The sequence below is a fragment of the Metarhizium album genome (genome assembly GCF_000804445.1).
Source record: "Metarhizium album ARSEF 1941 chromosome Unknown scaffold_10, whole genome shotgun sequence".
Classification (NCBI taxonomy): Eukaryota; Fungi; Ascomycota; class Sordariomycetes; order Hypocreales; family Clavicipitaceae; genus Metarhizium; species Metarhizium album.
The window spans coordinates 820,721-848,499 of NW_024467584.1; the positions used below are offsets into that span (position 1 = coordinate 820,721).

A 27,779-nucleotide genomic window follows, 5' to 3' on the forward strand; every position below is an offset into this window, starting at 1 on the left:
TCCCCGCTGGGACTTTTTTTTTTTTTTTTTTTTTTTTTAAAAGCTCAGAGGCCCGTGTCTCAGGGCGGCGGGATCATTTTTGGGGTGACATGGAGGACCTTTGCTCAAGTGCTAGCTCCCCCAAGCTCCCAGCGCCCCGAGCTCCCCATATTTGCCTCCACCCAGTGAAACATCGCCCACGCTCATCTCCAGCAAACATTTGAAGGCGAAATATCTAACGTTAGAAACCATTGTGTCCCTTGTGGAGAGGATCATCACTCAATCCCTCGGTCGACTTTTCATGGTCGTCCTTTTTCTTTTCTTTTCTTTTTTTATTTTAATTTCGAGAATCCTACTGCCCAGCTGAACCAGCCAAACGGGCTCCCCCTTCCCTTCCCACATCTCCTCGCAACCTGCAAAGCCACGCACCTCGACACCTTTACATACGTGCAAGAAATCGCGGTACATGTTCCCCTCAGCGAATCAAGAATACCGAGGAAATAAACAGAATTCGGCTAAACGCCTGCTTCAGGTCCTTGCTACCATATCCATCCATTCGAATCGCCCTAATTGCTTTGCCTCTCTTTCTGCCCCGACCCCGTCCCGACCGCCGACTACGGAGTAGGCGACACTGATGTCCCATTTCCACCCCAAAGCCTCGTGCTCGTACAAATACTGCCCGAACCTCACTTGTTACCGTACATAACCTCGGGAGGCTGGCTGCCGTGTTCAAAGGCGTATGAAAAAGACGCCAACTCTTTCGTATCATGTGCGTAAGCGCGCACCAAGAAAAACAACCTCATCATGTGATGTGGTGTCCCGCCGTGTCGTGTTGTGCCAATTCTATGCAACCGACGCCAGCGACGGTCCCATTGCTCCATTGTTCGTTTTTCTAGCCGAGCCGCAGTCATTTTTGGGAGAGACATCCATGCGTACTACGTACCACTACTGCCGAGTTCTCATCATGCGTGTGATTCGGTGGACTGCATACGAGAATCAAAATGTGACGGCCCCTGGTTTGTGTGACGGAAGCTGCATGAAGAACACATCTGGTGATGTATTCTGTGTGCCTGAAGCATCCGATTCATCTGTCGCAAGCTTCCTTTCTTTGATCCGTGATTTTTGTCTTTCCCTGGGGCAGATATCTCCGCCCTTCATGGTCGAGGGGATATGCCGGCACGATGGATAGATACCTCCCTCCTGGCCGAGACCAGCTTCTGGCACCATTGCACGAGCTTAGCCCTGTGGTGTGACCTGTCCACATAATAAGAAGTGGTGCTCGATTCGTAATCAGAATACTGTCGCCGAACGGACGGTGATGAATAGGTCATGCCTTGCGGCGTATTGAGTACTTGGGTACGTAGAGCCATGGCCTTCGGCGCATAGCTCGATTAAATTAATGACATGAATCAGTGTGTCAGCGTCAGTACGCCATGGGATTTCATCGACTTTGATACGTTGAAGAGAGAGAGAGAGGGGGGGGGGGAGGGGGAGAGCCTCAGACGAGTCCCGTCTTTCCACACAATTTTTAGACTGCGCTGAAACTATTGGAGAGGATTTATTATAATCTAGATTGCAGGCAACTGTCGCTATGCTACTCAGAATCACGAGACGTTCCAGGTTCCATATCACCGCCTGGGGTATCATCCTTGCTCTTTTTCTTGGGACGGAAGAAATCGCCTATTGCGTCACTGACGCTTCGCGACCTCCTCCGCGATGGGTCATGTGCCTCGCCATCCTCATCCCCAGGTGTCTCAAGGTGTCTTGACCAATAAAGATCCGATGTTGGAATGGGCATGTAAGCCGATGATATTGCATTCTCCTGATCTTCACCATCGTTGAAGAAAAGGCTGGCACGAATGCTAGACCGTATTTTCCTCAGTGATGATGTATTAGTCAAAGATGGGTCATCTTCTCGTAAGAATGCGTCTTTCACGACGGTAGTGACTGTAGAAGAAAGTGGGGATGGCGATATAAAAGTCTTGGAGCGATGATGACTCGCAGTCCAAGGGAGTCCTCCTGAGTTCCGGTGAGCTGTAAACGGTCTGTCTATAGGGTATGTAGCCACGACAGCTGAGTCTGTGATTGGAGTCGTGGCAGCAGAATTGCTTGGCGTTGAAATCGCAGCAGACCCGGCTACGGCCGAGTCGGTAGAATAGGTTTTGGCGCCAAAAACAGGAGACGCAGCGGACGGCCAAGGTTCTCGCCAAGGGTTGTCGGATAGAGCGGGCGTTTCTGCTTCGATGGCCATCGATTCTGGTCCCCTCTCAGTTGGACGCTGTAGTATTTTTGGCCTGTCGGGCTTGTCCTGGGGAGATCCTGGCTTGACCGCATCTGCAAAGCTGACCCTCGATAATCTACTAAGTCGCCGAGTGAGGAAATTGGGCGATTCAACGTCTCCAGGACCCGATGGTGCTTCATCGTGTCTCATTAGACCAATGGTCTCCTCGATCCCATCAATATCAGACAGAATATCCTCATCATCTGCCTCCTTTTGTTGTCGACCACTAGTGATAAGGAAAACACCCAAAAACGTGAGGAGGCAGCCGCCTACGAACTTTGCGGCTTGTTTTGCCGTCGTCTTTTCAAAGTCCCGGTAAAGAACAGCGCTCCCCAGGATGACGCAAAGTGTGAAAAGAACGAATTGAATGGGGATGACCTGAGTAGAGTTAAAGCGCTGTAGTGCCTTGTTGACATATCGAATCTGCATGATAGCCGTGAGAAGGAGAATGAGAATTAGAGCATATGTAACTGGAGTTGTGAAGGCTCTCCAAAGCGTCGAGGACAGCATAGACGATACGCCTTTCGTTGCCAGCGCAGTATATCCACCTGGGATTCATTGATTAGAATCATGACGCGGGTGATGGGTAAGGGCAAAAAGGCGGAAGGGGGGGGGAGGGGTTATTGCATACCAAAAAGTCCCACAAGCCCGAGATCTATCAGAATAGTACGCCTGCCATACTTACCACTTGCCCACATTAACAAGACAATCAAAGCGACAGTGGAAGCGAGATAGATTTCGAATTCCATGGTAGCGATTGCGCGCCAAACATCGTCAGGTTCCAATTTGGTCTCCTCCTGTTTTGCGCTAAACACGACTGTGACGACTCCTCCAACAGCGATGATGACACCCCAAAAGTCCCTGGCGCGAAACCGCTCGTGGAACATTACGGGCGCGATGATACAGTTCGATATGAGAGCTACGACGCCCAAGGGTGACACAATCGAAGCAGGAGCAAATCCGTAGGCCAGAAAATTGCCCATTTCGCCCAGAGTTATGAGGACTTGTCCTAGCCACCAATATGGAGACTTGAGGTATGTTGACGCAACGTTGTTCGGTTCTCCATGAATGCTGTCGACGTCGGTCATGGCGTTTGACTGGGAAGACAGGGATAGAGGATCAGGTCCGCCTGATTCTTGCTCGCCGTGGACCCGATTCGTGCCGGTAACAGAGTCATCGTGGCTGAGCCCGTCGCCGCTCCTATGGCCATTGGGCTCTTCAGAAAGTGTGCCATATGATGCACCGTTGCCGCTACCCTGCGCACGTTTCAAGGCAGCACGCGCCCGCTGGCGCACACGCGCTCGTTCCTTATGAAGTCGCGTGTGTGCGTATCGCTGGACATTCAAAGCTAAAGCAATGAGGACGTTTCCGACAATGGCGGCGATGATGCCGATGAGAGATGACCATTGCTGCAAGACCTTGCCGGGATCGCCGGGGGAGGCTGTGGCCGTTGCTGTGGCCGTCGCCGACGTAGTTGTGGTCACCACGGTGGCTGCGGTCGTTGACAGCCGTGAAGGAGCACCAGTCGCAACGTCCATCGAGGCAGCGCGAGCGTCGTGGCCGGCAGACGCAATCGCGGGAAGCTTTCGAAGGCAGGCTGGAGACAGTTGCGGCGCCCGATGCAGCAACCTTGACGGATCCTGGCCGGCGCTGGCCCAAGATCATCGGGTTTGCAGAGTAGGTAGGCGGAAGGTTAGATGAGATATGTCCCTATCGAAGGCCCGGCCGGATCATGGCTATAGGAAGGCCTCTGAATATGGCGACACAAAGGAAGACTCGAGACAGACAGGGAGAGAACTGGCCCTCTGCAGACCTGGGTGACATTTGAGCAAGGCGAGTTGCGGAGTGGCGTTTCGACGCTGGAGCTACGTACTAACGTTACGTAGTAGCGAGTGAGTACGGAGCAGTACAGGCGGCTTGGCACAACGTCGTACGGAGTACTCCGTACTCTCTCATACGTAAGTACGGAGTACTCTCACACGCGTGGGTCCAAGTGAGCGGCACCCCGGGCACCTAGGGTACTTAAGTACTCCGTATGCACTTGGTAATTTCCGCCGGACCATCAGCTCCCAATGCGTCCTTGTCCTTATCAAGTGCTCGATGGAGCACATGAAGCTTACAGTTGGTGACTATTAATAACTACCTAGGGAGACAATACAAAGCTCGAATTCGTAGCAATAGCTTCAAGGCCTGGCTGCTAACCTGAAACTGGAGGGGTCGGCTCCTTTGTCTCTCAAAACAGCTCTAGGTGCTCGCAGCTGAAAAGCGGCCTGGCGTTGGTGGGAGTTGGGGGACCCATAAAATCGGCCGCCGACGCTGGGCCGCTCGACGTGTTCTTCTATCAACATCTCAATTCCACATATCACTTCTACCGAGCAACGCCTGCAGCGACATCGTTTATCTCAATATCTACAGGCTCGGCATCTCTTACCAAACATCACTCACAAGACAGTCTTTCTCTCGCCCAGTACACAGTCACTCTCACCCCTCTCGCCGCAGACTCGCGCTCGGCAATTCCCAGCGCTCCTTGCACTCACCACGACTTCTGTGTAGCCACGCAACGTGCCTTGCAGACGACGCTGCACACATCAAGCCCGAGGGGGCGGGTTTCTTTCGCTAGTTGTAGTAAATATAAGGAGGCATCACCATGGACGTCGGCGACGACAAAAGACTCGCTACCATGGACGTCCTTTCCCTGATTTCCTCACCGTCTTATGCACCAACCACACTTCGCCACCTCCCTCAACCTGTTCCCAATCACCTACCGCCAGGGGTTGATGGCTCTATTTTCACATTTGAAGATGCCTTTGAAGATCTACTCGCTGTCTCAAAAGGCCAAAAGCTTCCCGACATCACAACTCGCTACGAGCAAAGGCGGCTGCTCCGCGATATGTTCCCGTCTGGAGAACCCACCTGGTTTTGGCTGCGACGCCTTGAAGCCCAGGGCTTAGTTCAGGTTCCCAGTCGTGCTCATTTCTTCGGGGCACACCATCCAGATTGGTCAAGCTTTCACAAAGAGCTCGACCGGCATGCGGCTGATGCCTGGCGTAGCCTCAGCAAGGGCCATGGTCATGACGCCTGTGGTTCCGGAGACTTCTTTGAAGAGATAGGCAAAGCTTTCAAACAGCTTGAGCGAGGCTTTTCGGGCCGTGGCAATCGAAACTCCGATGCGAATTGCTGGGAAAGGAAGGAGCTGGATAGAGGGCCAGATACATTTGAGGAGCTCTTTTCGGAGATATCCTCAAAATTCAAGGAGAGCGCCTCATCGTGGGACACATTCGTCAAGAACATATCGGTATACTCCAAGCCCAAGTCTCAACAGGGGAAGCCCGAGGCACAGGTTGACGGCCACGAAAAGGGAAAGGTCGTGACAGACGAAAATGAGTATGTGGATCGGTTTGGCTACTTGCACAAAACCGTCACCCGCAAAACGTTGGATGCGGATGGAAACGAGGTTGGCAGTGAAACCTATGTTATCGTTCGCCCAGCGGATAAGCACCTGGATAATGAAAACAACCCTAAAATTGGAGGCAACGAACCTCTTGAAATTGGAACTGACACCAAGAAATCAAGCTGGTTTTGGAAGTAACATTTCGTACTCCCGGTCCGCCTATATTTTTTTACTCTTGTGGTGCGGAAGTTTCATGGCTCGTCACTCAATTTACTATATGATGTCGACGTCCTATTTTGTCTGTAATGGGCTTGTCCCTCTCTGGATAAGTTGATTATTCCTCTCAATGCTAACCAGACTCCCTTATCAATATGGAGAACATGTAGACATTGCTTCTTTGCCTATCCAAGTGTAGAACTTGCCAAATGCTTCTTGAAGTGCCGTTGGCGGTTGTCTGCCAAGAGGACGTCTTTTCATACGTGTTACATCTTGCCCCGAGCCTTCGCCTTCTTCTTCCTCATCAACCTCGTACGGGCAATAAGTCTCTGCTGCATATCCTCAGCCTTAGACGCTCCGTGTTTTTGTTTATCATCAACATGGGCTCGTGCTTCTCTATTGCCATCCTTTGCGCCCTTCCCACCTCGTTCTAGCCTTTGCGACCTGCCCTTGCCAGCATCTGCAGATTCGCTTCGCTTGTTGCGTCCTTCTTGCTGAAGCTCAACCGACTTCTCCGCAGCACGTCGACGTTGTACAACGTTTGCGTTTTCAATGGCAAATTCAACAACCAGCCGTTGTTTCCGTCCATTCTCGCCCTGGATTTGGTGGCCATTGAGATAACGTAATCCCATGAGTGCCCAATGGTGTGAAGTGTACTCGATGAAACCATATCCACGACTCTTACCAGCACCGCTCGTCTCATCCACTTTGGATCCCTGATTGCTTTCAAAAACTACTTTGGCTTGTCGAACTATGCCCTTGCCCTTCAACTTTCGTTGACGCTCTTTCTCTTTGGCGTCTTTACCATCTCTGGCATTCTCTTCCTTGGATAATGGCTGCCGGAGACCCTCCTTCACATCCACGGCAAAGCCTACAACAGCCTTTCTTGCGAGTTCCTTCAGCTCCTTCGAACCAATGTTTCGTGGGATGTTCCGTAGCGCCAGTCGTGTCAGGCTGAGATGCAGGCTGGGGTTGCTTTGGACGAGTTTCTTCCGTTGCGCAGCGCTGGCCTGGCGCATTTGGATTTCAGAAGGGCTGAGGAGACCGAACAGAGGTGATCCTCGTCCTATGGCTCCCTCGGAGAGCAGATACAGGCGTCGCTTGTCCTTCTCTCTGCGTTTTGCAAGCGAGTTGTCGGCTAGATTCGCTGCCTCCGCCTTGTTCACGGCCTGAGCGACTTGAAGAAGACGACCTTCGAGAGTGTATTTACCACTAGGGTCAGCCTTCTCGTCCAACAACAGTGACGGTTTCGATCTTGCGGCGGATGCGCTAGGTCGGGGAGCCTCTTTGATACACCGTTTGGCGTCGGACTGCTTCACGAAGCACACAAACCCAGTGCCAGCAGGCTTTTCTGTACTTTTATCAATGACAACTCGGGCATAGCGAACAGCTCCGAAATGAGAAAAGAATTCTTTGAGTTGCTCGTCGGTAGTTGTGAAAGGAAGGTTTCGGATGAAAACAGTGGAGGAATTATCAGTGCCTTTCTTCTCCACGCTTGGCTTGTCATTGTCCACCGAGTCATCCTCCCCACCATCTTCGTCCTCATCCTCCATGTTTTGCATGTGATTTTTCATAAAATTTTCTAAGTCTGCATTAAGCTCAGTATTCTTTCCGGGCTCAGCAAGAGTACCGTTATCATCGTCGTCATGCGATGCGACACTTCCCGAAAGGGTTTTCTCATCGGCATGAAAATTCTCATGGCTGGAAGCTCCATATTCGGCTTCCAGGTTCTGCTGTTGCTCCCAAGTCTCCTTATCCACAGCCCAGTCCACTGCCAATGTTCGGCCATCGATTTCCTTGCCGTTAACGCTCTCTAAGGCCTTCTCCGCATTCTTCTTACCACGAATCGTGATAAATCCGAAACCTCGAAGCTTCCCCTTCGACTGGGGTAAGTCAGCAAACTTGACTTTTCCATAACTTCTGAAAATATTTGATAGTTGTTCAGAGGTTTTGATGGTCCAAGGCAGATTTCGCACAATCAGCTTCGGTGGCTTTCGGTCTTCTTCTCTCCCAGGCTTTTTTGGGACGGCCGTGTCTGAAATAACCGCCTTTCGTTTCCTTGGCTCAGCTATGTCAATGCGAATATGTTTTCCTTCCCACTCTGCCTTGTCCAGAGTGTCCTTGGCCGCCAAAGCATCGTCCACATCCGCCAGTGTGACAAAGCCATAACCTCTGGATTCCTTGGTCTTTTGATCGACAACGACGACGGCATGTTTCACGGGGAAATGTTGAGAGAAGAAGTCTGCCAGGGTCTCATTCGTGACTTTCGCAGGTAAAGAGCGGACGAACAAGGATCTGCGTTCCTCAACTCGTGGACGTTTCGTATTTTGGCCAACTTCAATTTCAGCATCGGCGATTGATGTGGCTGAACATTCTTCGACCTCGGACAATTGCCTTTTGCGACTGTTCTTCGAATTGGCAGCCATTGCAGCCAGATACATAGGCTTTTCCGAGCCTTTGACCGCTTGAGAATGGCTGGAAAGATGTGCTTTGCCGGTGCATGATATAATCATCAATGCTTTACGGACCCGATCAGTTCTATAAAAAAAGTTCCTTGATGCCTTATCTTATCGCACGTGATAGCGGGAGCCTGCCATTGTCGCTGATTGCGCTAGACCGTATTTGGGATATTGTTGACTTTCAACCACCCATTGCGACGCGACCCGTCGAACATCTAAACATGGGCTTCATCTGGGGGTCTTCGATAGAAACCCTCATCTATTCATCGAACAAACAACGGCAGGGACAAGCCGACGCTCCTCGTCAATATACACAATGCCCGCCTCAAATTTCAGTCGGTCGACGAGGAGGTCAACCGCTGTTTCCCGAAAACAATCAACAGCGACTCTGAATTCTCGCGCCTCCGTCGCATCACGCGTCTCATTTGCCGTTGTCGAGTATGTTGATACTCCGGATAATGCACTACGGACGCAAATATGCGCGATATTTCGCGATGCGCAGCGTACAACTGCAACACATCGGAAACTTGCTGTGAACCTTCGCAAGATTCATGAATCTTGCTGCTACGAACCAGCCAAGCCTTCAAATGCGCCTTCAAATGACTTTGACGAGGTGGCTTTCAACAAAGAATTTGTTCGCTGTGTCTTGAGGATTATGCCAGTAAAGAAATCCGAAAATGTTGGAGAGAAGTGCGTCAGATTTGTCGCTTTCTATCTACGACATTCCAACGAAAAAGACAACGAGATCTTGGGTGACGTTGAAGGAGACACCAGTTTAATGCCGGAAACGCCAAGTACAAGACTCACATCAAAAGTTCTTGAAGAAGTCTTGCCATTGATGACAGCCAAGGATAAATTTGTCCGATATCGATCAACACAACTCATCTCACAAATTATCAACTCGTTAGATGCTATCGATGACGACCTATTCCAGAAGCTACGCCATGGCTTACTCAAACGAATCCGCGACAAAGAGGCCATGGTGCGTTCCCAAGCCGTGCTTGGGCTAGGCCGTCTTGCTGGCAACCAAGCCGAAGGCTGCACCAACTCGGAAGACAGCGACAACGACCAGGGGACAGATTTGCTGGGCAAGCTCCTCGAGGTCATGCAAAACGACCCTAGCGCTGATGTACGACGATCCTTGCTTGTGAACCTTCCAATTCTTCCCAATACTCTTCCGTTTTTGCTTGAGAGGGCCCGAGATCAAGATGCTGCCACCAGAAGGGCAGTCTACTCCCGTCTTTTGCCAGCGCTAGGCGATTTTCGACATCTGTCGCTCTCCATGAGGGAAAAACTCCTTCGATGGGGTATCCGGGATCGAGATGATAACGTTCGTAAAGCCACCGGTCGGCTCTTCAGGGAACGATGGATCGGGGACTGCGCGGGCACTTCGCAACAAGATGACGGCACTTCGGGAGAAGCCACTCCTGTTAGCTTTGATGGTTTGTTAGAATTGCTCGAGCGGATTGATGTGATCAATTCTGGGGTCGAGAATGGTGTGGCCCTTGGGGCCATGAAGGGATTTTGGGAGGGTCGTCCAGACTATCGAGAGGCAGTCACCTTTGGCGATAACTTCTGGGAAACACTTTCGGCTGAGTCTGTTTTCATGGCCAGGAGCTTTAATGACTTCTGCCGTAGTGAGGGTGGTGGACGATACGAGTCACTGGTCGAAGAGAAGCTGCCTGAAGTGACCAAACTCGCATTCTACATTGAACGGTACATGCAGGTTCTCGTTGAAGCGCTTAAGAGGGCGAACCAGCCTGGTACAGATGAAGAGGAGGAGGGGGATACCGTCGAACAGGAGTTTATCATCGAGCAAATGCTTCATATCGCCCTGACTCTCGATTACTCAGATGAAGTGGGCCGAAGAAAGATGTTTACGCTGCTGCGACAGTCGTTATCAATTCCGGAGCTCCCAGATGAAATCACCAAGCTCACGGTTGAAGTGCTGCATTATATCTGTGCTCCGGATGCAGCTGGCGAGCGTGAGTTCTGCAGTATTGTCCTCGAGTCTGTTGCAGATGTTCACGACACTATTGTCGATGATCCCCTTGCAGATGAAGGCGACGACAGTTTCCACTCTGCAAGGTCAGAAGTGAGCCGTGGTAGCAGCACACCTACCCGTGAAAAGAAGAGAGGCAATGAGTCCGAGTTAAGTGAAGAAGAGGCTCGAGAGAAGGCGGTTAGGGAGATTGTCGTCAACATGAAGTGCCTCCACATCGTTCAGTGCATGCTGACCCATGTGGCCGGTAATTTAAAGGACAACGCCGATCTGGTCTCGATGCTGAACAATCTCGTGGTGCCGGCTGTGCGAAGTCATGAAGCGCCTGTGCGAGAGAGAGGTTTGGTATGCTTGGGCTTGTGCGCGCTGCTGGATAGATCCCTGGCTGAAGAGAACCTCGGATTGTTCATTCACTTCTTCAATAAGGGGCATCCAGCCTTGCAAATCACGGCTTTGCACATATTGACAGACATTTTGAACGTTCACGGTGCTCAGCTGCTATCATCCACCCACGGCCTATTGAAGGTCTACGTCAAAGCCGTCAAAGGAGGCGCCAAGGCACCAGAAGTCCAAGCTGCGGCAACTGTGGCCGCGTCCAAGTTATTGCTCGGTAGAGTTGTGAGCGAGCAAGATGCCTGCGAGGAGCTTTTGAAGGCACTTGTTATTGCGTACTTCGACCCCTCTTCTGCGACCAACCAGCCTGTCAGGCAGGCATTGAACTATTTCCTCCCGGTATTCTGCTATTCGCGTACTGCCAATCAGGATCTGATGCAAGCAATTTCGTTGCAGGCCTTACACTCTCTCCTGAACTTGCGTGAAGGCCTGGAGGATGACGACGTTGATATAGGAGAAGACATGGTTAGCATGACCACTATCGGTGCCTGTCTGGTAGACTGGACAGACCCAAGAAAATGTTACACTCCTGGGGCCGCCCTGGATGTGGAAAAGAAGACTGTCAACGGCGATGTCCACCTCCGAATGGGCCAGGCCATCATGGAAAAACTGCGAAGCAATGTGAACAGTGAGTGCATCTGGTGAGATGTTTCCCTGTTCTGCAAGGCCTGTGAAAACTAACTAGATCAATAGAAGAAGAAAAGAAGCTAGTAGCTGGCCTTCTAAGTAAACTGTATATCTCGCCAGGATCGTCAGAGGCCCTGATCCGAGATTTATATGCCGATGTAAGTGATGCTGTTGAGGACGGGTTGCTTAGCGATGCAGCAAGCCGTAACTCGTTGTACAAGATCCACGTTGGCTTGGGCAAAATTGTCAATACACTTGACGAGCAGCAACCATCGAACAGGCGTACGAGTCGCAGTGTGTCCGTGGCGGCCATGGATAGACAGCCAATAGAAGACAGGACAATTTTAGAGGAGCCCAAGATAAAGGAGGAAGAGTTGGCTGATTATGATGGTGCCGTCGTTGTGCTGAAGAAGGATGACAAGGAATCAGGGGCGGGTGACGCTTCATTCCACGAGGAATGCACCAAGACGGAGAGTGCTTGAGCACCATTTCGGATGCAATGAATGACATGTGAAGGCGTGATGAAACAATTTAAGGATGGGAGTTGTGCGAAATAGCAACTTCATGTTTGCTCGGTCGTTGTATGTTGTCTATCGATATTCGCTATGAAGGGATCCAAATGTCCGTCTGTTTTATAAGTACAGAATGAAAACCACTTTGTTCTACGAGGACGCATTGTCGCTAGCTGGCACCGAGAGAAAAGAGAACGCTTCCCAAGCCAACATTTATGACCAAATGCTGCGCCAAATTCCACGCCATACAATGCAGGTATTTGGGTGAGAAAACAGTCCAAATGAAGAGATGAGTTCGCAAGACCGTACAAGCTGCCATGACAAAGGCAACACTTGTCGTCGAAAATAGGGTCAAGAGCGCCAAGTGACGACGGAAGACGTATTGCTGGCCCTGTCTGTGCTTTTCCAAGAGTAGCAGGTTGGTCGCTACGACCCAGAAGATGGGGCCTGCCCAGTTGCTGATAAATGTGAGGACGCCGACAGTGGCGATATTAAAGCCACTGATGCCGTTGTAGGCGCTCGATAAATCGATGGAGGAGATGGCGTTTGATCCACCGAAGGAGAAGAAGGATGCGTACTGGAACAGTATGGACGTGGTGGTAATTTCGGCTACTGTCAGTTCACTTATGTCTACTAAGTGTAGAAGCACGCTTGAGAGGAGGAGAAGCGGGATATTTGTCGCTCGTGATTGCGTCATTGCCAGGAAGGCGTAGATGTGATGTATCAGCTTGGCTGTGACGCATGAATTAGCAAGTGATAGAAGCATGGAAGAAAGGCATATCGTATGCTAGATGCCGGATGGAAGTATTTACCGGATGATGTGGCTCTCGACCCCCCTTTTCGAGCCTGGTAGACGGCAAAACTGGACAGGAGCAAGAGAATGGAAAAGACGACCCTCGCTCTCGACAGCAAAGACTGCTCATGAAACGCATCATTCATTTTCTTAGCAAAGGATGTGACGAGTTCAGGCGAATCCTCGGCAGTAAAAGCAAGTTTGAAGGTGAAGGCTGAAGAGACCAGCACGGATGTGGCTGATGTTATTGCAACGTATGGCAAGTCGTGAATGCTGGACATGAGCTGGAGAGATGCCGTAAGGTACGAGGCAATAATCAAAGTCCACAGGAGCGGTGGATTGGGCGAAATAAATAGTTTGACGACATCTGCTTCTCCCGCAAATTTCTGCCCGGTTCGGTTCCAGCTCCTTACCAATCGAATGACGCTCAATGCCAGCAAATACCTTAGGCTGCCGGAAGCAGCTTGAGTTCTGCGAGAAGAAAGGTATCCGGATTAGCAGTCTGTAGTCGGAACAAATTTGAATGTCCGGTGAGGACTTATTCACCTTCGAATGGCTTTGAGGCCAAGAAGCCCGATCCAAATGGTAGAAGACCAGTACCAAAAATGCTGCTCCTCCTCAACATAGCTGCTTGCAAACATCATCCCGCCGTACGATACAGTAATAACAACTAGTGGCAAGATGTTTCCTAGACCGGTAGTGCCCAGCAGCGTTATTGCCAAGACGTTGCATGCGACAGCTAGCAGAGCAAGCGTCTGGCCCAAGAGTAGTTTGGGGATATTATAGTTTGAGGCCATGCTGCTCATCAGGTCCTGAGCTTTGCGAAGCCAAGCGGCCATGCCAGAAAGCCAAACCGAATCCAATTCGGAAGACCCAAGCAAGAAGCCGGCTTCTTTATAAAGCCGGTGCCAATCACATGCCAAGGTGTTGATGGCCGTGGGTTCGAAGGAACAAAGACTGGTATTTGTATGCGGATCAAACAGCTCCACACCAAAAACAGCTGTCACGACGCCTAGTATTTGCTTCGCATTTCGGGTCAGAATCTGTATTTGGTCCTTTGGTTCTGGCCAAAACGGCAAAAATTGGGGAATAAATGCACCGAGATTGTTTTTGGAGATTGGAAAGCCGAGCAACGCAGCGATTGTCGGGGTGATGTCAGACTGTTCTACCCTGGTGTAGTAGTCAAACTCGTCCTTGGGTTGCATTGGGGCCGATAATTTGGGCACAACGTCTCTGAACTTTGGAGACATGAACACAAGAGCTGGGGAGGTCTCGCCGGGAGATGAGGCGCCATGGTTCCCAGCGTCATTCATGCCATGGTCACCACAGAGTACGAACAGGGTTGATTTTAAGTGGTCTTTGGACTCTAGAGCCTGGTAAATGAATTTTACAATGCCATCCATTTCGCGTTGTTTGGGAAGCATGTTGCTACTATTCCTCGGGCAATTAGCTCATGGGTCTGGAGGGTAGGAAGAGCCATCGTCCCGAAACCCTACCTTCGCGGTCCGGACTTGTGGCCGATATGATCCAGGCCCAAGTAATGCAGTACCATAAGGCCCCAGTCCGTGTTCTCCAGCTCACGGGCAATGTTTCTGGTGACGTTATTATCTACCTCTGTGAAGTCCTGACTGCATTGTCAGCCTCGTTTCATGAATCAGCAGAACTTGATGGAACGACATACCGAGACGAAAAAGCTCGACGTGCCGTCATAGTGGTCAAAGGTATCAGGAAACAACTTGAGCCAAGTATCATCGCCAAACATCAACAGCTTGCCCTTCCCAGCGGCCCGGATTTGGGCAAGCCAGGTGTCTTGGGCGGCGAGGGTAGATGACGTGTCAGCCTCATCAAAGTTGAGAATTAGATCAACAAATGACGGAATTGACCCAGTGGTGATGGCCTTGAGTCTCGGCATGGTCACCGTTGGCGAACGCGCATTGGCAGTAAACGGCAGGGCCACGCCATTTCGAATCAGACTGGAGTTTGACAATACAGTAAGCAGAGAGCTCGCCGTTCGTGAACTGGGTAGGCAAAGTCACCTTTGAGTATATGCAAATCCAGAGTCTTGGGAGAAGACGAAGTCACTAACGGCCAAAGCTGTCAGAGAGATACACAATCGTCTTGATACGGAGTCGTCGCAAACGAACCTCCGAAGCGCATCAACCACCATAAACACCAACTTATCAAAGGGCGCGCTTGGTGGCTCGCCGAATTCCAATGGCTCATATTCGGCAAGGCCGGGAAGAAACGGCTTATAAGGGAAGAATCCGATTCCGAAGGTAACAATGGCCAGCGGTAATAGTATGTTGGCTGTGGTTAAGAGAACAGCACTCAGGCGCAGCCCAGCGTCAGTGGCCATGGTCAGGCCGGGTTGACGAAGCAGGAGCAGCAGAACGGTACCGAAAGGAGTCCGCACACGACGAATAAAGGATTCCCGTATGAGAGGTGGCTGAAACCCATGTAAGCAATTCGTTTGTTTTGGCGGCGAGCACCATGCGTGGAAGGAGGCAGGGAACACTGGGGAACATTGAGCGAGCTGGCCCACCCAGCAATTCACCCGAGCAGGCCCGAACAGCGTGCTTGTTTCAGGGGTCACCTCAGATCAACGCCAGGCTGCGCCACCGCACTCAACGTGACATCTCAATAACTACTTTGTAAATAAATTCGGCCCAGGTGGTTGCGTCGAAATCACACGAGCTCCTACGTGACAAGTGTGCCGAATGAGCCTCAGGTGATAATTGGACCGTGCAACGCGAGAACTAGAGCTGAACATGATACATGAGTAGTAAGTTGCTACGTCAATTTGATTTCCATCTCGCATCGAGTGTTGCTATTGCCAGCCAACCGTCCGACTCCCAAATGAAAACTCCGTAAACCAGCCGCTTATCGGCTGCCCTTCTTCTTTTTCTTGGCCAGCCTGTCACTGTATCTGGCAAAGACAATACCCGACTTCTTCTGTCTCCTCTTGTCGATGCGCTTCTTCCCAATGCGCAACTTTGGAGGCTTGGAGTCTACTTCCATAACTGAGCCAGCTGATTAGTATCACTCAGGTTCGGCCAGCGTGTAAAGGAGCGTAGATACCGATGTCATTGCCAGGCTGGGCGCTGTCAATGTCTTCAACCACGTCGTCGGCTGCGTTGGCTATGAATATATTTAGAATTATACGGTGATGCACCCTTCGTTGTTCCATCAAGTCACCTACTGTCCATGTTCGCATCTGAGGACTCGGGCTTGGGTTGTCTCGCCAACTCCAAGAGCTTCGTGGACAGGCGCTCGTTTCGAGCAACCTCAGCTGGGCTGAAAACACTGGCAGCCTTGCGCCGGTTGTTCTCCTTCCTCGAACTTGATCTCGAACTCTTGGCCATTGTATATGGAGGTATGTGACGATGGAAAAAGAAGGTCGATAAGATATGATAAAAGTAATCTGGTAACTAACTTATTAGCGGGGCTGGAGGGGAAAAAAAAGCGACCGGTGACGGCAGCGGCAAGACCTGTGGCGCATGAGCGCCCATGGTGCCAGGTGGCTGGAAAGAGCCAACGGAGAAAATCCTCGCTGATGCATTCAGTGCCAGCACATCGAGATTGAAGTGATCGGTACGAAGGATGCTGGTGCTGGTTTTGGCAAGATAATTCCCGCCGTTCTCGCCGCTCAACTCGCCGCTCAACTCGCCGCTCAACGCGCCGCAGCCAAGCCTCTGTCACTCTCCGTCATTGACTGTCAACTGCTCGTTGGCCGTCGCCGCCGTCGTCGCCAGCTGCTGCCACTGTGACCGCCTTCCTGATCAATTCCTAGGTCGCTGATCGACACGAACATCACGCTCCAACGAACGCCAAGCCGGATTTCGTCACTTTTGCCGCCATAGGTCAGGATGCGTTGCTTGACCCTGTCGCTGCGCCGGCAAAATCGACCCTTTTCGACCTAAAAACTCCAAGACTCTGCTTATACCGACGCGAACTCTACCGGTAACCAAATCACAGCCTCCCCCGCCGAGCCAGGCGCACGTCTGGGTGGGCATTCTGACACCAGCGCCAGCGACGACTTTCCGACTGGCGAACTGTGAGCTGCGAGCTGTGGACTGCGAGCTGTCACCCAGGAGCTAGCCAACTCCTGAAAACCAAGACCCAAGCTTTCACACAGTGCTTTGAATAGTGGCCGGTTCCGGGGCCTCGGTGCTAAAGAGTGTTCAAGCGTCAACTTTACTATGCATATCGAGACGCCACGGGTTGCTCCTGCCCTTCGTGATAAGCCAAGTCCTTCTCCCGTCCGCCTTCCCGCCGAAACGCTCGAAACACCTATACCCAGACGAGATTGCGATGGCGACTTCCTTTTCCGCCGTATCGAGGCAGGAAGTAACTGTCCTTTTGCGGTTGATCCAGGGCAACCAACTGTTAAACCGACAGCTTTCCTCCATTTGCCAAGTTAATGGTCTGAAATGCACCGGTGTCAAGGCTGAACTCCAGCGTCGCATCGTTGATCGTACGTTCTGCCTCTAAATAAACCTGAACACACCACCTAATCTAACCACCATCCCCTTAGTGATACAAGACACTGTCAACGCAAATGATGCCTCGCGCTTTCAACAAGTCCGGCAAAGCATCCTCAATGTCGGCTCGCAACGACCGAGTCCATCGTCCAAGGCATCTGCGCAACGAAATACCGTGGCCGCTGCTACAGGCCTTCCCAACACGCAGTTCGTGCCTCCAATGACTTCCTACAGTCAAGCCGCCAGTCCTTACCAGCAACGGGGTCTTCACGGATCTGCTAGCGCCGTTAATGACCGCCCTCTGAACAGTCCATTCAACCCGTCCACCGGCAATATAATATTCCACCCCAGTCCATTCTACCGTATTGAAAGCGCCGTCAGCAACTTGCGGACATGTGAGAGTAGGTCGTTCTATCCCTTTTGCTACAAATATGAATGGACCACCTAACGGCCCTGGCCTGCAGCAATGGCACAACATAGAAATTCCATCAACATACCAATCAAAGCTATTGATCATCCAGCGCTTCAACAATGCCTAAATGACGATTCGTACCGAGTCATGATATTTTGTGCCGGCGACATATATGGTGTCCAAAATGTCGCATTCCCCCATCAGTCTGAGCTAAGGGTGAACAACCAGGAAATCAAGGCAAATTTGCGAGGCTTGAAGAACAAACCCGGGTCTACTAGACCAGTTGACATCACAGCTGCGCTTCGTCTAAGACCTCCTTATCACGGCAATAACGTCGAGTTCACATATGCCTTGACTAGCAAAGTAAGATTTTCCATTAACCTAACGACAATCTCTACCGACCCTGGACTATAGCTGACATATTAACCCAGAAGTTTTATCTCGTTGCCAATGTCTGCAAGATCACCACAGTAAAGGAGCTAGTCTCCATTATTTCTACTCGTCGAAGGATACCAAAGGCGTCGGTTATATCCGAACGTAAGCAGATGTTGATTAATGTTTTCGGCAAACTTTGCTCCTGCTAACCCATTTGACAGTGAACAAAAAGGCCCAGGATCCAGAAGTTGTAGCGACGTCACAGGTTCTATCGCTGAAATGCCCACTCTCTTATATGAGACTGGAAGTTCCTTGCCGCAGCTTGAGTTGCGCTCATATGCAATGCTTTGACGCAACGTCGTATCTCCAACTTCAGGAGCAAGGACCTCAATGGCTCTGCCCCATTTGCAACAAATCGGCGCCTTTTGAGCAGCTCGCAGTTGACGAGTAAGTTCGACCCTGTGGACAATCAGGTAACCATCGAGACTGACTCTCACCTGCTAGGTATGTCCGGGATATTCTGGCGAATACACCCAAAGACCTGGAAAACGTCACCATTGAACCGAATGGACATTGGTTGATGAAAACATTTCGTGATGAGAATCTGAAACCATGCACCGATCCTACTTTCGACGACGACGACGAATTAGAGATCTCAGAAATCAACATTGTCGGCCGTCGATTGGAAACCCCCAAGACTACTACGCCCATAATTGGCACTCCCGCATCTGGGGGCAGAGAGAGCTCGGCAAATGCACCACACGGTGTTGCAGCCAACAGCGCAAAGCGTCCAGCGGCAGCAGTCATTGACCTGACACTTTCGTCCGACGATGAAGAACCGCTGGAAAGGCCTCGCAAGAGACAGAATACTGCAGCAAATGGATTTCAGAACTCGAATGGCATGGGCTTCTTGAGCGAATCTCCCGTGGGTTACCCGCATAGCTAAAGGATTACACAGGGACTAGTGGTTATGGTAAGCGGCTACGGGACTGGAGCTTACAGAGGGGTATCATATGTATTCGACGCCATTGATGCCTGTCGACGTTGGTGGAGTGGTCACTTACTTATGACCACATACTGTAGTCTCAACTCTCCGTGGCAAGGGTGAGGGATAGGTTGTGGTTCAGGGCCACATTTTCCGCTTCATTCGATATTTTGGCATATGAGGCAAGGCGTTTGGGCTTGAGAAAAGGAGGATTTCCCTCTTGTTTGGTCGGATTGGCTTCATTTTGCGATTCGACGAGGAGATGTGGAGTTTAGGTTTTTCCAAAGGTGGTTCATTGACATGGTATGGCCAAGCTACGTTGAATAGCCTATTTCGCAGGCATCCGCGCCTGCTTTGAGGGATAAAATGGTTAGCTTGGCGAATTTCTACTCTGAGTGCCAGATTTCGTATAACTTGTTAGAGTCCCCAGGCAATCACTTATACATGTACCTCATTACGTAGAGTCACGTAACCAAAAAAGTGGGTCGAAATATTTGGACTGGTTTGGAGGCTCAGGCTTCTGGTACCACTGACGGCGTGACGATCAAGAGCTCGCTGCCAGAGTTCAACTCCTCATTTCTTGCCCGTCTCCAGAATCGTCTCCAAACACCATCATCACGAACTTAAATGACATGATGAATATCCGCTGCTACTTCACCGCTAAACGCCCGACCGATACCTAATAATAATCGCCGTCTCGACAAGGAGAATTTCCGCCTGCCCCTACCTAACACGATCAGAAATAGAAAACAGAACCCAAACGCCGCACGCCATGTCTCTCGATCCCATAATGCCCCCTTATAACTCTTCAGATCCATCCGCCAATTTTCTCTCGTCATCATGCCTTGATTTTCTGCTGATAGAACTTGTCCCTCTTGCCTACCGAATCACAAACGAGCGGGACTCGACTCAGGATCTATCGGAGCCGGCAAACACTCAGACGGCCGAAGCAGCCTCAAATAGTCACCGTGCTACAAGCTCGGGGTCAGGAGCTCATCAAGCCTCCAACTTGGGCACCCGGAAGCTAGATGATGAAGAGGAGCTGGACGCGGTGCATTTCCGGTTGGAATCTCTTGGATACCGTGTTGGGCAGGGTCTAGTGGAAAGGTTTGTCTCTGTCCTGTCCCGTTCGCACGGGCTGCCTGTGGAAGTCATGTGCGTTGCTGAACGCCTTGGGACTTAGGTTCTCGAGGGATCGCCCTCGGTTCAACGATACGTTGGATGTTATCAAATTTTTGTGCAAAGATCTATGGTCTCTTGTATTTGGGAAGAATATTGACAATTTGAAAACCAACCATCGGGTACGCTTTTCCAACGCTGAAAAGTCGTTCAGGTAGAAATGCTAATCTGAAAGGTCCACTAGGGAGTCTACGTTTTGACCGACAACGTTTTCCGACCATTTTCGCGCATGAGTACGGTTGCAGGGGGGCAGGCCGTCGTGCGGGCACAACCGGTATGTTGTGCAATACCTTGACCGTATAACGGGTGTCTGTCAATCATGAATCTGATCACGACTAGTTTCTTTGGTTCCCCTGTGGAATCGTGCGAGGTGCCTTAGCGGCCTTGGGTATAAGTGCTACTGTGCAAGCAGAAATCAACGAGCTGCCAGGAGCTGTTTTTCAAATCAAGACACTCAGTTCCAAACCATAGCCACTAAAGATATATGAGTTTGTTGCAGCGATTTAGACATGCAGGTTACGGCGCAGCACTTCCAATGTACTCTTACGCGATGCCTACGATGATTTTCAGTCAAGTTCCGACGCCAAACAAGACCGAGTCTTGTTGGTTTCCACACGCCTCATCCGCTCCTTGAATTGCCACTGACGGTCGATACGCTCCTGGTGGTGGGATAATTGGCGCAAAGGCAGTTCACAGCCTATGAGAAGAGTCCAACATCAGCAACAATAGCCTAGGTCGTTTACTACGCTAGTTTCACATAGCTATTTTTCTCTGAAGACAGGCATCCGTAAAATCAGATTGCTGCTGTTTTGGGGACATCGGGGATTGTTCACTTTTGGGGAGGGTTGTGAGCAAAATCAATGCCCTTCTTGATGTTGCCTTTCAGGCCCTCAACAGCCTTGCTTAAAAGCCCCTTCTCCTTCTCGGTGAGATCCCCCAAGGGGTTGGTGGCTTTCTCGGCACCGTTGGGCTGGAAAAGATGTTAGTGAATCTTCAATGATACGGGAAGTGTTTCGGGGCGCATTGGCATACTCCAAGTTCGATGGGAACAGAGAAGAAGTCGCAACCGGTCTCCTTGGCAATGGCCTCGCCGCCGGGCACGCCGGGAAGATAGACAAAGCTGGGCTCACAAAGATTCTTTTCGCCCTTCACAGCACGTAAGAGCTTCTCGGTGAAGCTAGTCCCATGCAATCAGCTGCTGCGACTGAGAGTCGTTTTACAACACCAAATCAGTGAGAGAACATACCGGAATCCAGCGTACGCCATAGATAGAGTGGCAGATCCGGCTCCGCCCTTCGCCTCCACAACCTCATCGCCACCGAACTGAACACGTTTCACAAGGGCGTCGTACTTGTCGGCCGGGATGTTGACTTTGGGGTTGGCCTTGCTCAACAGAGGAACAATGGTCTCGCCAGAGTGCCCACCGACAACGGGAATGGTAAGCTTCTGGGGTTCCTTCTCGCCAACGATGCCAGCAACGAAAGTCTCCGCTCGCACAATATCTAGGGTGGTGACACCGAAGAGACGCTGAGCGTTGAATGCTTTCTTTGCCTTTAAAACTTCAGCTGAAATGGGGACTGTGGAGTTGACAGGATTGGAAATGACCAAGACGAAGGCCTTGGGCGCAACTTCGGCAATGGTCTCGATCAAGCCCTTGACAATGCCGGCATTGATGTTGAAAAGGTCGTCGCGGGTCATGCCAGGCTTGCCTGTACAACGAATATTTAGTCAGCCGGTATTATAAAGGGACATATGCAAGCTGGCCATGTTACAGGGTATGGCCGCTTTACTTGGGGGAACAACACAAGATGATGACATACGAGGAATCCCGGCAGGAATGATGATAATATCAGCATCCTTGAAGGCAGCCTTGGCGCCGTCGTTGGCAGGAAGATAGCCAGTGACTTCCTGTAATGACGTAGACATCTTCATTAGCATACTACGTTGAGCCCGATACGACAAAAGAAGTCGGTTGGTCCTTTCCAATGGGCAGACCTACCGCAGATGAAGAGATGTGAGAGAGATCGGCAGCAACACCAGGCGTGTTGACAACATCGTAAAGGGCCAGCTCATCAATATGAGGGCTCGTCTTCAGGAGCAAGGACAAAGGCTAAGGAAACGGGTAAGCACATGACAGTCGACGAAAGTTTGTAGTCAAGAGAGCTGGTTGCTCCGATGACGGATCTGAGCGCAGCAAACTCACCTGGCCAATACCGCCAGAGGCGCCGGCAACAACTGCCGTCAGGAAACCATCAGCATTTTGTCTGTACGGACAGAAAGACAGTCTTACTCCGTCGAGATATTGGGGAATGCGGGGTTGAGGGGTCCAGGCATACCAGCTTTAACCATGACGACGACTAGGGAGGTTGGATTGGTGGTGTCTATTAGAAACGGACCAACAAACGCCGTTCTTGTTGTATGATAGAAGTAACGAGACCAAACAGCCTCGCGTTCCTGCCAAGAGCAAGGGCGAGAAGGGTTCAGAGTGGTGTGGAAAAGGACAATTGGAAAAGAAGAAGAGAGGCACGGGGAGAAGCTTACAAAAGAAATGGCGCGGAATTTGCTATGTAGCCAGGAAGTCTTGCACCATCCTCGCTCAATTAAGCCCAAGCGTCGCAGCGAGGGGCTCCGAGGAGGGGCCAGCTCAGACGCCAATCAGAGGGGCACGAATGATGGGAGAGCAACAAGCTGGACCGGACTGGTCAAGATTTAAGACACACATCTTTCTTGACTCGAACCGATTCAAGATGGACCCGCCCGCCCGCCACGCCGCCCCCTAGTTCGCTGGAACCGCACATGTAACTTAGTTACGTCGTGAATAGCTTGTGAATGGCGAAAGTTCCCGAGGCTATCCTGGAGCTTTGCCATCCGGATTCTCACGAGCCTGACGTGTCTTCCCGAACCGACTTCATAGCCGTGTCTTGGATTCGTGTGTAAATACATGAACCATGTCGGCGACGACCAGTCGCTCCTCAACGTTCGTGAGTCGGCTCTGGTGCTATATAAGTGGCGCAACAAACAGGTTGCTTGGCTTGGATGTTGTGCTGGCTTTCACTGACACGCACAACAGCTTCGGACACACTCACAAGTACTCGGCATGGAGCCAAACTATGAAGTCAATAGACAACCTACATCACTAACCTCCCACTCAGCACTTTCGTTGCTTTAGGGCATAGCCAACAGGTAACTGTCTCGATCTCTGATCATGACTCAGCCGCGCTATTTCGGCTTCTACATCAAATGCGCAGAAAGATACATTTTCAACTCTTGTCGCCATCCTTTGTTGTTGGCCGCATGGGTCGGCCCGCAGAGGGTAATATGTAGGATCAGTACCACGACGTTTTTCAAGCTGCTGGTACTGATGACACGCTTGAAAATTACTTTTCCATTTCCCTAGCCTTGGGTGGGCGTTGGTCACTACGTATAGATTGAGTTTCTCGACTTTTCCAGTCCAAAAACGACCGTCTAGGGCTGTCTGAAAGGGGAACCCTGTTTGGAGACTGATATTTGCATTCCCTCATCCCAAGCACGACCATTCATCTGTCATTGTGCACGGTTTGGGGCTACCGTACCAATACCTATATGAGGTCTCTCACAGCCTCATACCTGTCATCGTATAATGTACTTGTAGTCTCCCCGACTTAAGATGAGTCCTCAGCCTTCTTGGCCTTGTTTCCTCGAAGCTTGGGCTCGGGCTCGGGCTTGACCGGGCGCTGGGCTCGGCGAATGGCGGAAACACGCTCGACGGCGGCGGATCGGAGATCGCTGCGGTAGCCGGACTTGGAGGTCAAGTTGGCAACAGCCTTGTAGGTCCTGTTTTGGCGCTCAATCAGCGCTCACGGTTTCGGAAAGAACGCCTTTGCGGATAATACTCACTTTCGGCTGGACTTGTTACCGCCGTAGATGGTCTTGACGAAAGCCTTGGCAGGCTTGGTGGCATCCGTGGTCTTCTTGCTGATGACAGTTACGCCGCCCTTCTCGTTGGGGATGATACCGACAGCCTAGCAGCATCTCGGATCAGTATTCCCCTTGTTCCATGGTTCTCTCTTCTGTAGTCGAGTGTAGTAGTTTCAATCGCGAGTGGAATTGTACCTTGGCATTGACGAAACCAGCGTGCTACTCCCAAGTATGTTAGCTATTAGATTCCATATTGCGGTAGTATTTTCCCCTTTTCAAATCAGTTTTTGCCATCGGTTGCATACCTTTCGGCTATTCTTGTTGGTAAGGTTCAGAGGGTCGTGGGAGAACTGGACGCCGCCATTGCGGTTGCTCTTGGATAAGAAGCAATTGTTGTTTCCTACAAGCCCCGACGTGTCAACATGTCCGATTTTCCCCAAGTCCTCGAGTAATTTACTGGCAGAACTTACGGACAATCTCCCAGACCAAGTCTGAGGACATATTGGACAGCGGGAGGGTAGCCATTGTGACGGTAAGGTGATTTGCGACGGCGTAACAGGGTATATCACAACTGTCAAGGCTTTGATGGCTCGAAATCGATGAGGTATTCTCAATGTGTGGGCTCGCTTAACTGCCGCATTACGGCTTAGTGTCTGGGTTGTGTCCAGCACCAGTGTGTGGCAGTGCTGTGTGGCTGGTAATGGCCACACGGCCGGTTGACAGCCTACAGTAAACCACCCCTATAACGATAACCTTCGTGAGCCTTTTTTCATTGTAATATAGCAACTATTATTAAGATGCAACAATTATAGGGCTTGTACCTTTAATTAAATTTACTAGGCAGTTGTACCTAAGGATGTTGTAAAGTATATATTAAGAGATTGTTGTTTCTTTGCTGCCTTATAAGCTTTCTGCTAATTGTGCTAAATCTGCCTTTAATGCTGTTAAAGCTGTTAAAGAAGCTTAAAATTAATAGATTTATATTATTCTTTAAAGAGAATTAATTTGTTAATTGCCTTAGATGCCTCTTGTATAGTAATTACTAGTAGTTTAGGTTCTTTATTAACGTCTTTAAAATTAAGAGAATAGACTTATAAAAACCTTACTATAATATTATTAATTAAGTTGTTATAGCTCTTATTAACATACTTATAGAAGGGCTTAATAAGGTTATTAAGGTTGCTATTAATAATATTTCTAATATTTATAACGCCTTAAATGTATTAAGGACTAGCCTTACAGGCTACTGCGTGTAAGCGTTACTAGTATTAACTATAAACTTAAGGAGAGAAAAGAGGGAAAGGAGAAGCTCTCTATCCCCTCTTTTCCTTCTATTATATATAAATAGGTTTAATGTACATCTAAAGCGTACTTAATAAGGCACTAATATAGTGCCTTATACCTACTTAAGCCTATAGCTTAAGTTTATTACATACTCTCCTTCTAGCGGGTTTGTCTGTATTGCTGCTGTGCAGTAGGGACAGATATATAGTGTAAATCCCCCTAGCAACTATGCGTCCCTGCTCTATGTTTTTCGTGCGTAGTGTATGCTTAATACACCCCTACTTTACAAATAGTTTAGCAACTCTATACTACTTATCCTTATTGTTTTCCTTCTAATAAGTATTACTAACGCTCTTTTTGTGCTACTAAAAATTCTTATTTCTAAAGATTGCTGCTGCTATGCCTGCCTTCTTTTTCTGTGTTGCTTCTGTATTGCCCCTGCTGTTCTAAGCATAATACAGTATATACTGCGCACTTAATTTAGTTTTAGGGAGTTTGCCGCCGGCGCGCCCCCTCCCCTGCCCCTGCCGCCCCTGCCGCTATACTGCAACGCCTGCTATATAGGCAAGTACGCTATAGAAGGCAACTCTAACAACAACAACCTCTCTAATAGAGAGGAAGTTCTAGGAATATATATACTATATTAGCGCAAGCTTATTAATACTAGCCCTACTAGTTGCGTCCCTAGCTCTGCTACAGCCTATAAGTAGTGCTGCAAAACCTGCAAGAGGTGCGTCTAGAAGGCGCACCTCTATGCCTTAAACCCTAAGCTATGCTGCTAATAGAAGAAGGTGCAGTAGATTGCAAACGCTAGTAGGCATATTATATCTGCTGCGCGCAAAAAGTCAAGTAAGAGCCCTAGCGCATGCGCTAAATTTTCTATATAGTTTAATTCTGCCACTAAAAAATTCAATATATTATTAGAGCAGGCCTATATTACCCCTAGTTCTATCTGTTCCTTATACGTACTACTTAATTCGTCTTCTAGCAGTACAGCTGCTAGCGCTAATTTACAGGCGCTAGCGCTTACTAGCGCATTAATGCCTACCTACTGCAGGCATGCGCTGCCTCTAAACTAGTAGATGCTAGTAAGTTTTTTCTAGGGCTAGGCTACTATAGCTTAGAATGTTAAGCAAATGCTGCGCAAGCAGCAGGCAGAGCAGGCAGAGTTATGCTGCAAACGCGCTAACTAGCAGGAGCTAACCTGCACTCTAGTTAACGCGCTTTATAGAGAGGCAACTCCCTGCAGCTAATATATTTGCTCTTATACCTCTAAGACTCTAACTTGTCTCTATAGTAAGGAAGAGGGTAGTTATAAAGGTAATAGTATTTAGAATACTATCCCCTCTCTGCCCCCTCCCCCTCCTAATAATTAGGTTATTAATTTAACTAGCAATAAGTTGCGCTTAAAGTTGCCTAAGGAGCTAGAGCGCTTATTTTAGTAGGCGCTATATTAAGCGTAGGTTAAGTGCAGGTTAAGTATATATTAAGCTCTATAGGTATATTGTCTCTCTTTTTTCTTTCTTTTTTTTTTAATTATAATTTTTTTTTGCTAGCTAGCTTTTATGCTAATATAACTATAGTTTATTCTATTTTTTTTTAATTAGTTAGCTCTATATATTATACTATTGCTTAGGAATTAATTGTCTATAAATTAAGCCTATTACATATTTATATATCTCTCTACTTAGTTTTAAATTAGTTAAGCGCTATAGTATCTTAAAAACTCTTAAGTAGTTTCTATATTAGTTAGATATACTCTTTCTACTTAATATATATATTTTGCTTTTTGCCTCTTCTAGGTGCGTTCTTTACTGCTAGAATTTCCTCTACTTTATATTTATAGGTTTCTTTGTCTTAAAGAGTCTTATCTGCCTTAATTAGTACTAGCAGTAGGCAGGAGTTCTAGAGCACTTAGCTAGGCAGTAGGTTAAATACTGCTTGCTTAATAAAGTCTATATAGAACACTAAGTATATACTATATAGAACGTTTAATTTTACTGTTAATAGAGACAGCACTTTAATTACTATATACTTTACTATAACTTAATTAAGTTTTCTGCTAGAGTAATTTATCTTAATATTATAGAGGTTTAACTACACTAGATCCTCTACCTAGAACCTTTCGGCTAGACATTACTATTTGTTAGCAGCCTTCTATTGCTGCTGCTAGTTGTAGGTAATTACAGCTTGCGCTAGGTTAGTACTCTTCTTTAAGTGCTAGAGAAATACTACTGCCTGCTCTTATAGTATTGTCCTAGAACGCTTAGTTGTTTCTATAAGGACAACTAGGCTTAGGTTGTATCTATATATAGCCTTATTTGCGCTTATACTAATAACTATTAAATTACAGTTGTTTAGAGCTAACTAGCATGCTATAAAGTAATCTGCCTAGTTAACCTACTTAAAGCAGACAACTACTTAGAGAATTGCCTGCACCTCTTAGTTAACTTATTTTATACCTCTATCTATCTAGGAGTAGTAAGAGGTTAAGTGTAGCTATTTAGAGCTAA

The 27,779-nt window shown here is 49.2% G+C and overlaps 9 protein-coding genes across 9 annotated transcripts; 3 read left to right on the forward strand and 6 right to left on the reverse strand.

The window, feature by feature from the left end:
* Positions 1 to 1,573: 1,573 nt before the first annotated feature.
* On the reverse strand, positions 1,574 to 3,798 carry MAM_04677 (DUF803 domain membrane protein; the record flags this gene model as incomplete). The annotated part of the gene is made up of 2 exons (XM_040823475.1): positions 1,574 to 2,808; positions 2,946 to 3,798. The coding sequence occupies 2 exons, from the start codon at positions 3,796 to 3,798 to the stop codon at positions 1,574 to 1,576; spliced, it is 2,088 nt and encodes a 695-aa protein (XP_040678728.1).
* Positions 3,799 to 4,907: 1,109 nt separating this feature from the next.
* On the forward strand, positions 4,908 to 5,849 carry MAM_04678 (uncharacterized protein; the record flags this gene model as incomplete). The annotated part of the gene is made up of 1 exon (XM_040823476.1): positions 4,908 to 5,849. One exon carries the CDS (start codon positions 4,908 to 4,910, stop codon positions 5,847 to 5,849), a length of 942 nt encoding a protein of 313 aa, XP_040678729.1.
* A 284-nt stretch (positions 5,850 to 6,133) lies between these two features.
* MAM_04679 (RNA recognition motif containing protein) lies at positions 6,134 to 8,293 on the reverse strand (the record flags this gene model as incomplete). The annotated part of the gene is made up of 1 exon (XM_040823477.1): positions 6,134 to 8,293. One exon carries the CDS (start codon positions 8,291 to 8,293, stop codon positions 6,134 to 6,136), a length of 2,160 nt encoding a protein of 719 aa, XP_040678730.1.
* Positions 8,294 to 8,642: 349 nt separating this feature from the next.
* On the forward strand, positions 8,643 to 11,830 carry MAM_04680 (Armadillo-type fold protein; the record flags this gene model as incomplete). The annotated part of the gene is made up of 2 exons (XM_040823478.1): positions 8,643 to 11,349; positions 11,415 to 11,830. The coding sequence occupies 2 exons, from the start codon at positions 8,643 to 8,645 to the stop codon at positions 11,828 to 11,830; spliced, it is 3,123 nt and encodes a 1,040-aa protein (XP_040678731.1).
* A 199-nt stretch (positions 11,831 to 12,029) lies between these two features.
* MAM_04681 (Alkaline-phosphatase-like, core domain protein) lies at positions 12,030 to 15,009 on the reverse strand (the record flags this gene model as incomplete). Its single annotated transcript, XM_040823479.1, has 6 exons — positions 12,030 to 12,592; positions 12,673 to 13,124; positions 13,200 to 14,084; positions 14,150 to 14,277; positions 14,335 to 14,626; positions 14,798 to 15,009. The coding sequence occupies 6 exons, from the start codon at positions 15,007 to 15,009 to the stop codon at positions 12,030 to 12,032; spliced, it is 2,532 nt and encodes an 843-aa protein (XP_040678732.1).
* A 524-nt stretch (positions 15,010 to 15,533) lies between these two features.
* On the reverse strand, positions 15,534 to 16,015 carry MAM_04682 (putative protein family UPF0642; the record flags this gene model as incomplete). Its single annotated transcript, XM_040823480.1, has 3 exons — positions 15,534 to 15,682; positions 15,732 to 15,791; positions 15,853 to 16,015. 3 exons carry the CDS (start codon positions 16,013 to 16,015, stop codon positions 15,534 to 15,536), a joined length of 372 nt encoding a protein of 123 aa, XP_040678733.1.
* A 949-nt stretch (positions 16,016 to 16,964) lies between these two features.
* Positions 16,965 to 18,867, forward strand: MAM_04683 (Zinc finger, MIZ-type; the record flags this gene model as incomplete). Its single annotated transcript, XM_040823481.1, has 6 exons — positions 16,965 to 17,127; positions 17,188 to 17,535; positions 17,599 to 17,909; positions 17,978 to 18,083; positions 18,143 to 18,368; positions 18,426 to 18,867. 6 exons carry the CDS (start codon positions 16,965 to 16,967, stop codon positions 18,865 to 18,867), a joined length of 1,596 nt encoding a protein of 531 aa, XP_040678734.1.
* Positions 18,868 to 20,914: 2,047 nt separating this feature from the next.
* On the reverse strand, positions 20,915 to 22,434 carry MAM_04684 (malate dehydrogenase precursor; the record flags this gene model as incomplete). The annotated part of the gene is made up of 7 exons (XM_040823482.1): positions 20,915 to 21,055; positions 21,118 to 21,262; positions 21,332 to 21,794; positions 21,906 to 21,993; positions 22,085 to 22,195; positions 22,289 to 22,320; positions 22,422 to 22,434. The coding sequence occupies 7 exons, from the start codon at positions 22,432 to 22,434 to the stop codon at positions 20,915 to 20,917; spliced, it is 993 nt and encodes a 330-aa protein (XP_040678735.1).
* Positions 22,435 to 23,726: 1,292 nt separating this feature from the next.
* On the reverse strand, positions 23,727 to 24,507 carry MAM_04685 (60S ribosomal protein L28; the record flags this gene model as incomplete). The annotated part of the gene is made up of 5 exons (XM_040823483.1): positions 23,727 to 23,898; positions 23,962 to 24,086; positions 24,178 to 24,201; positions 24,288 to 24,382; positions 24,453 to 24,507. 5 exons carry the CDS (start codon positions 24,505 to 24,507, stop codon positions 23,727 to 23,729), a joined length of 471 nt encoding a protein of 156 aa, XP_040678736.1.
* Positions 24,508 to 27,779: the final 3,272 nt, after the last annotated feature.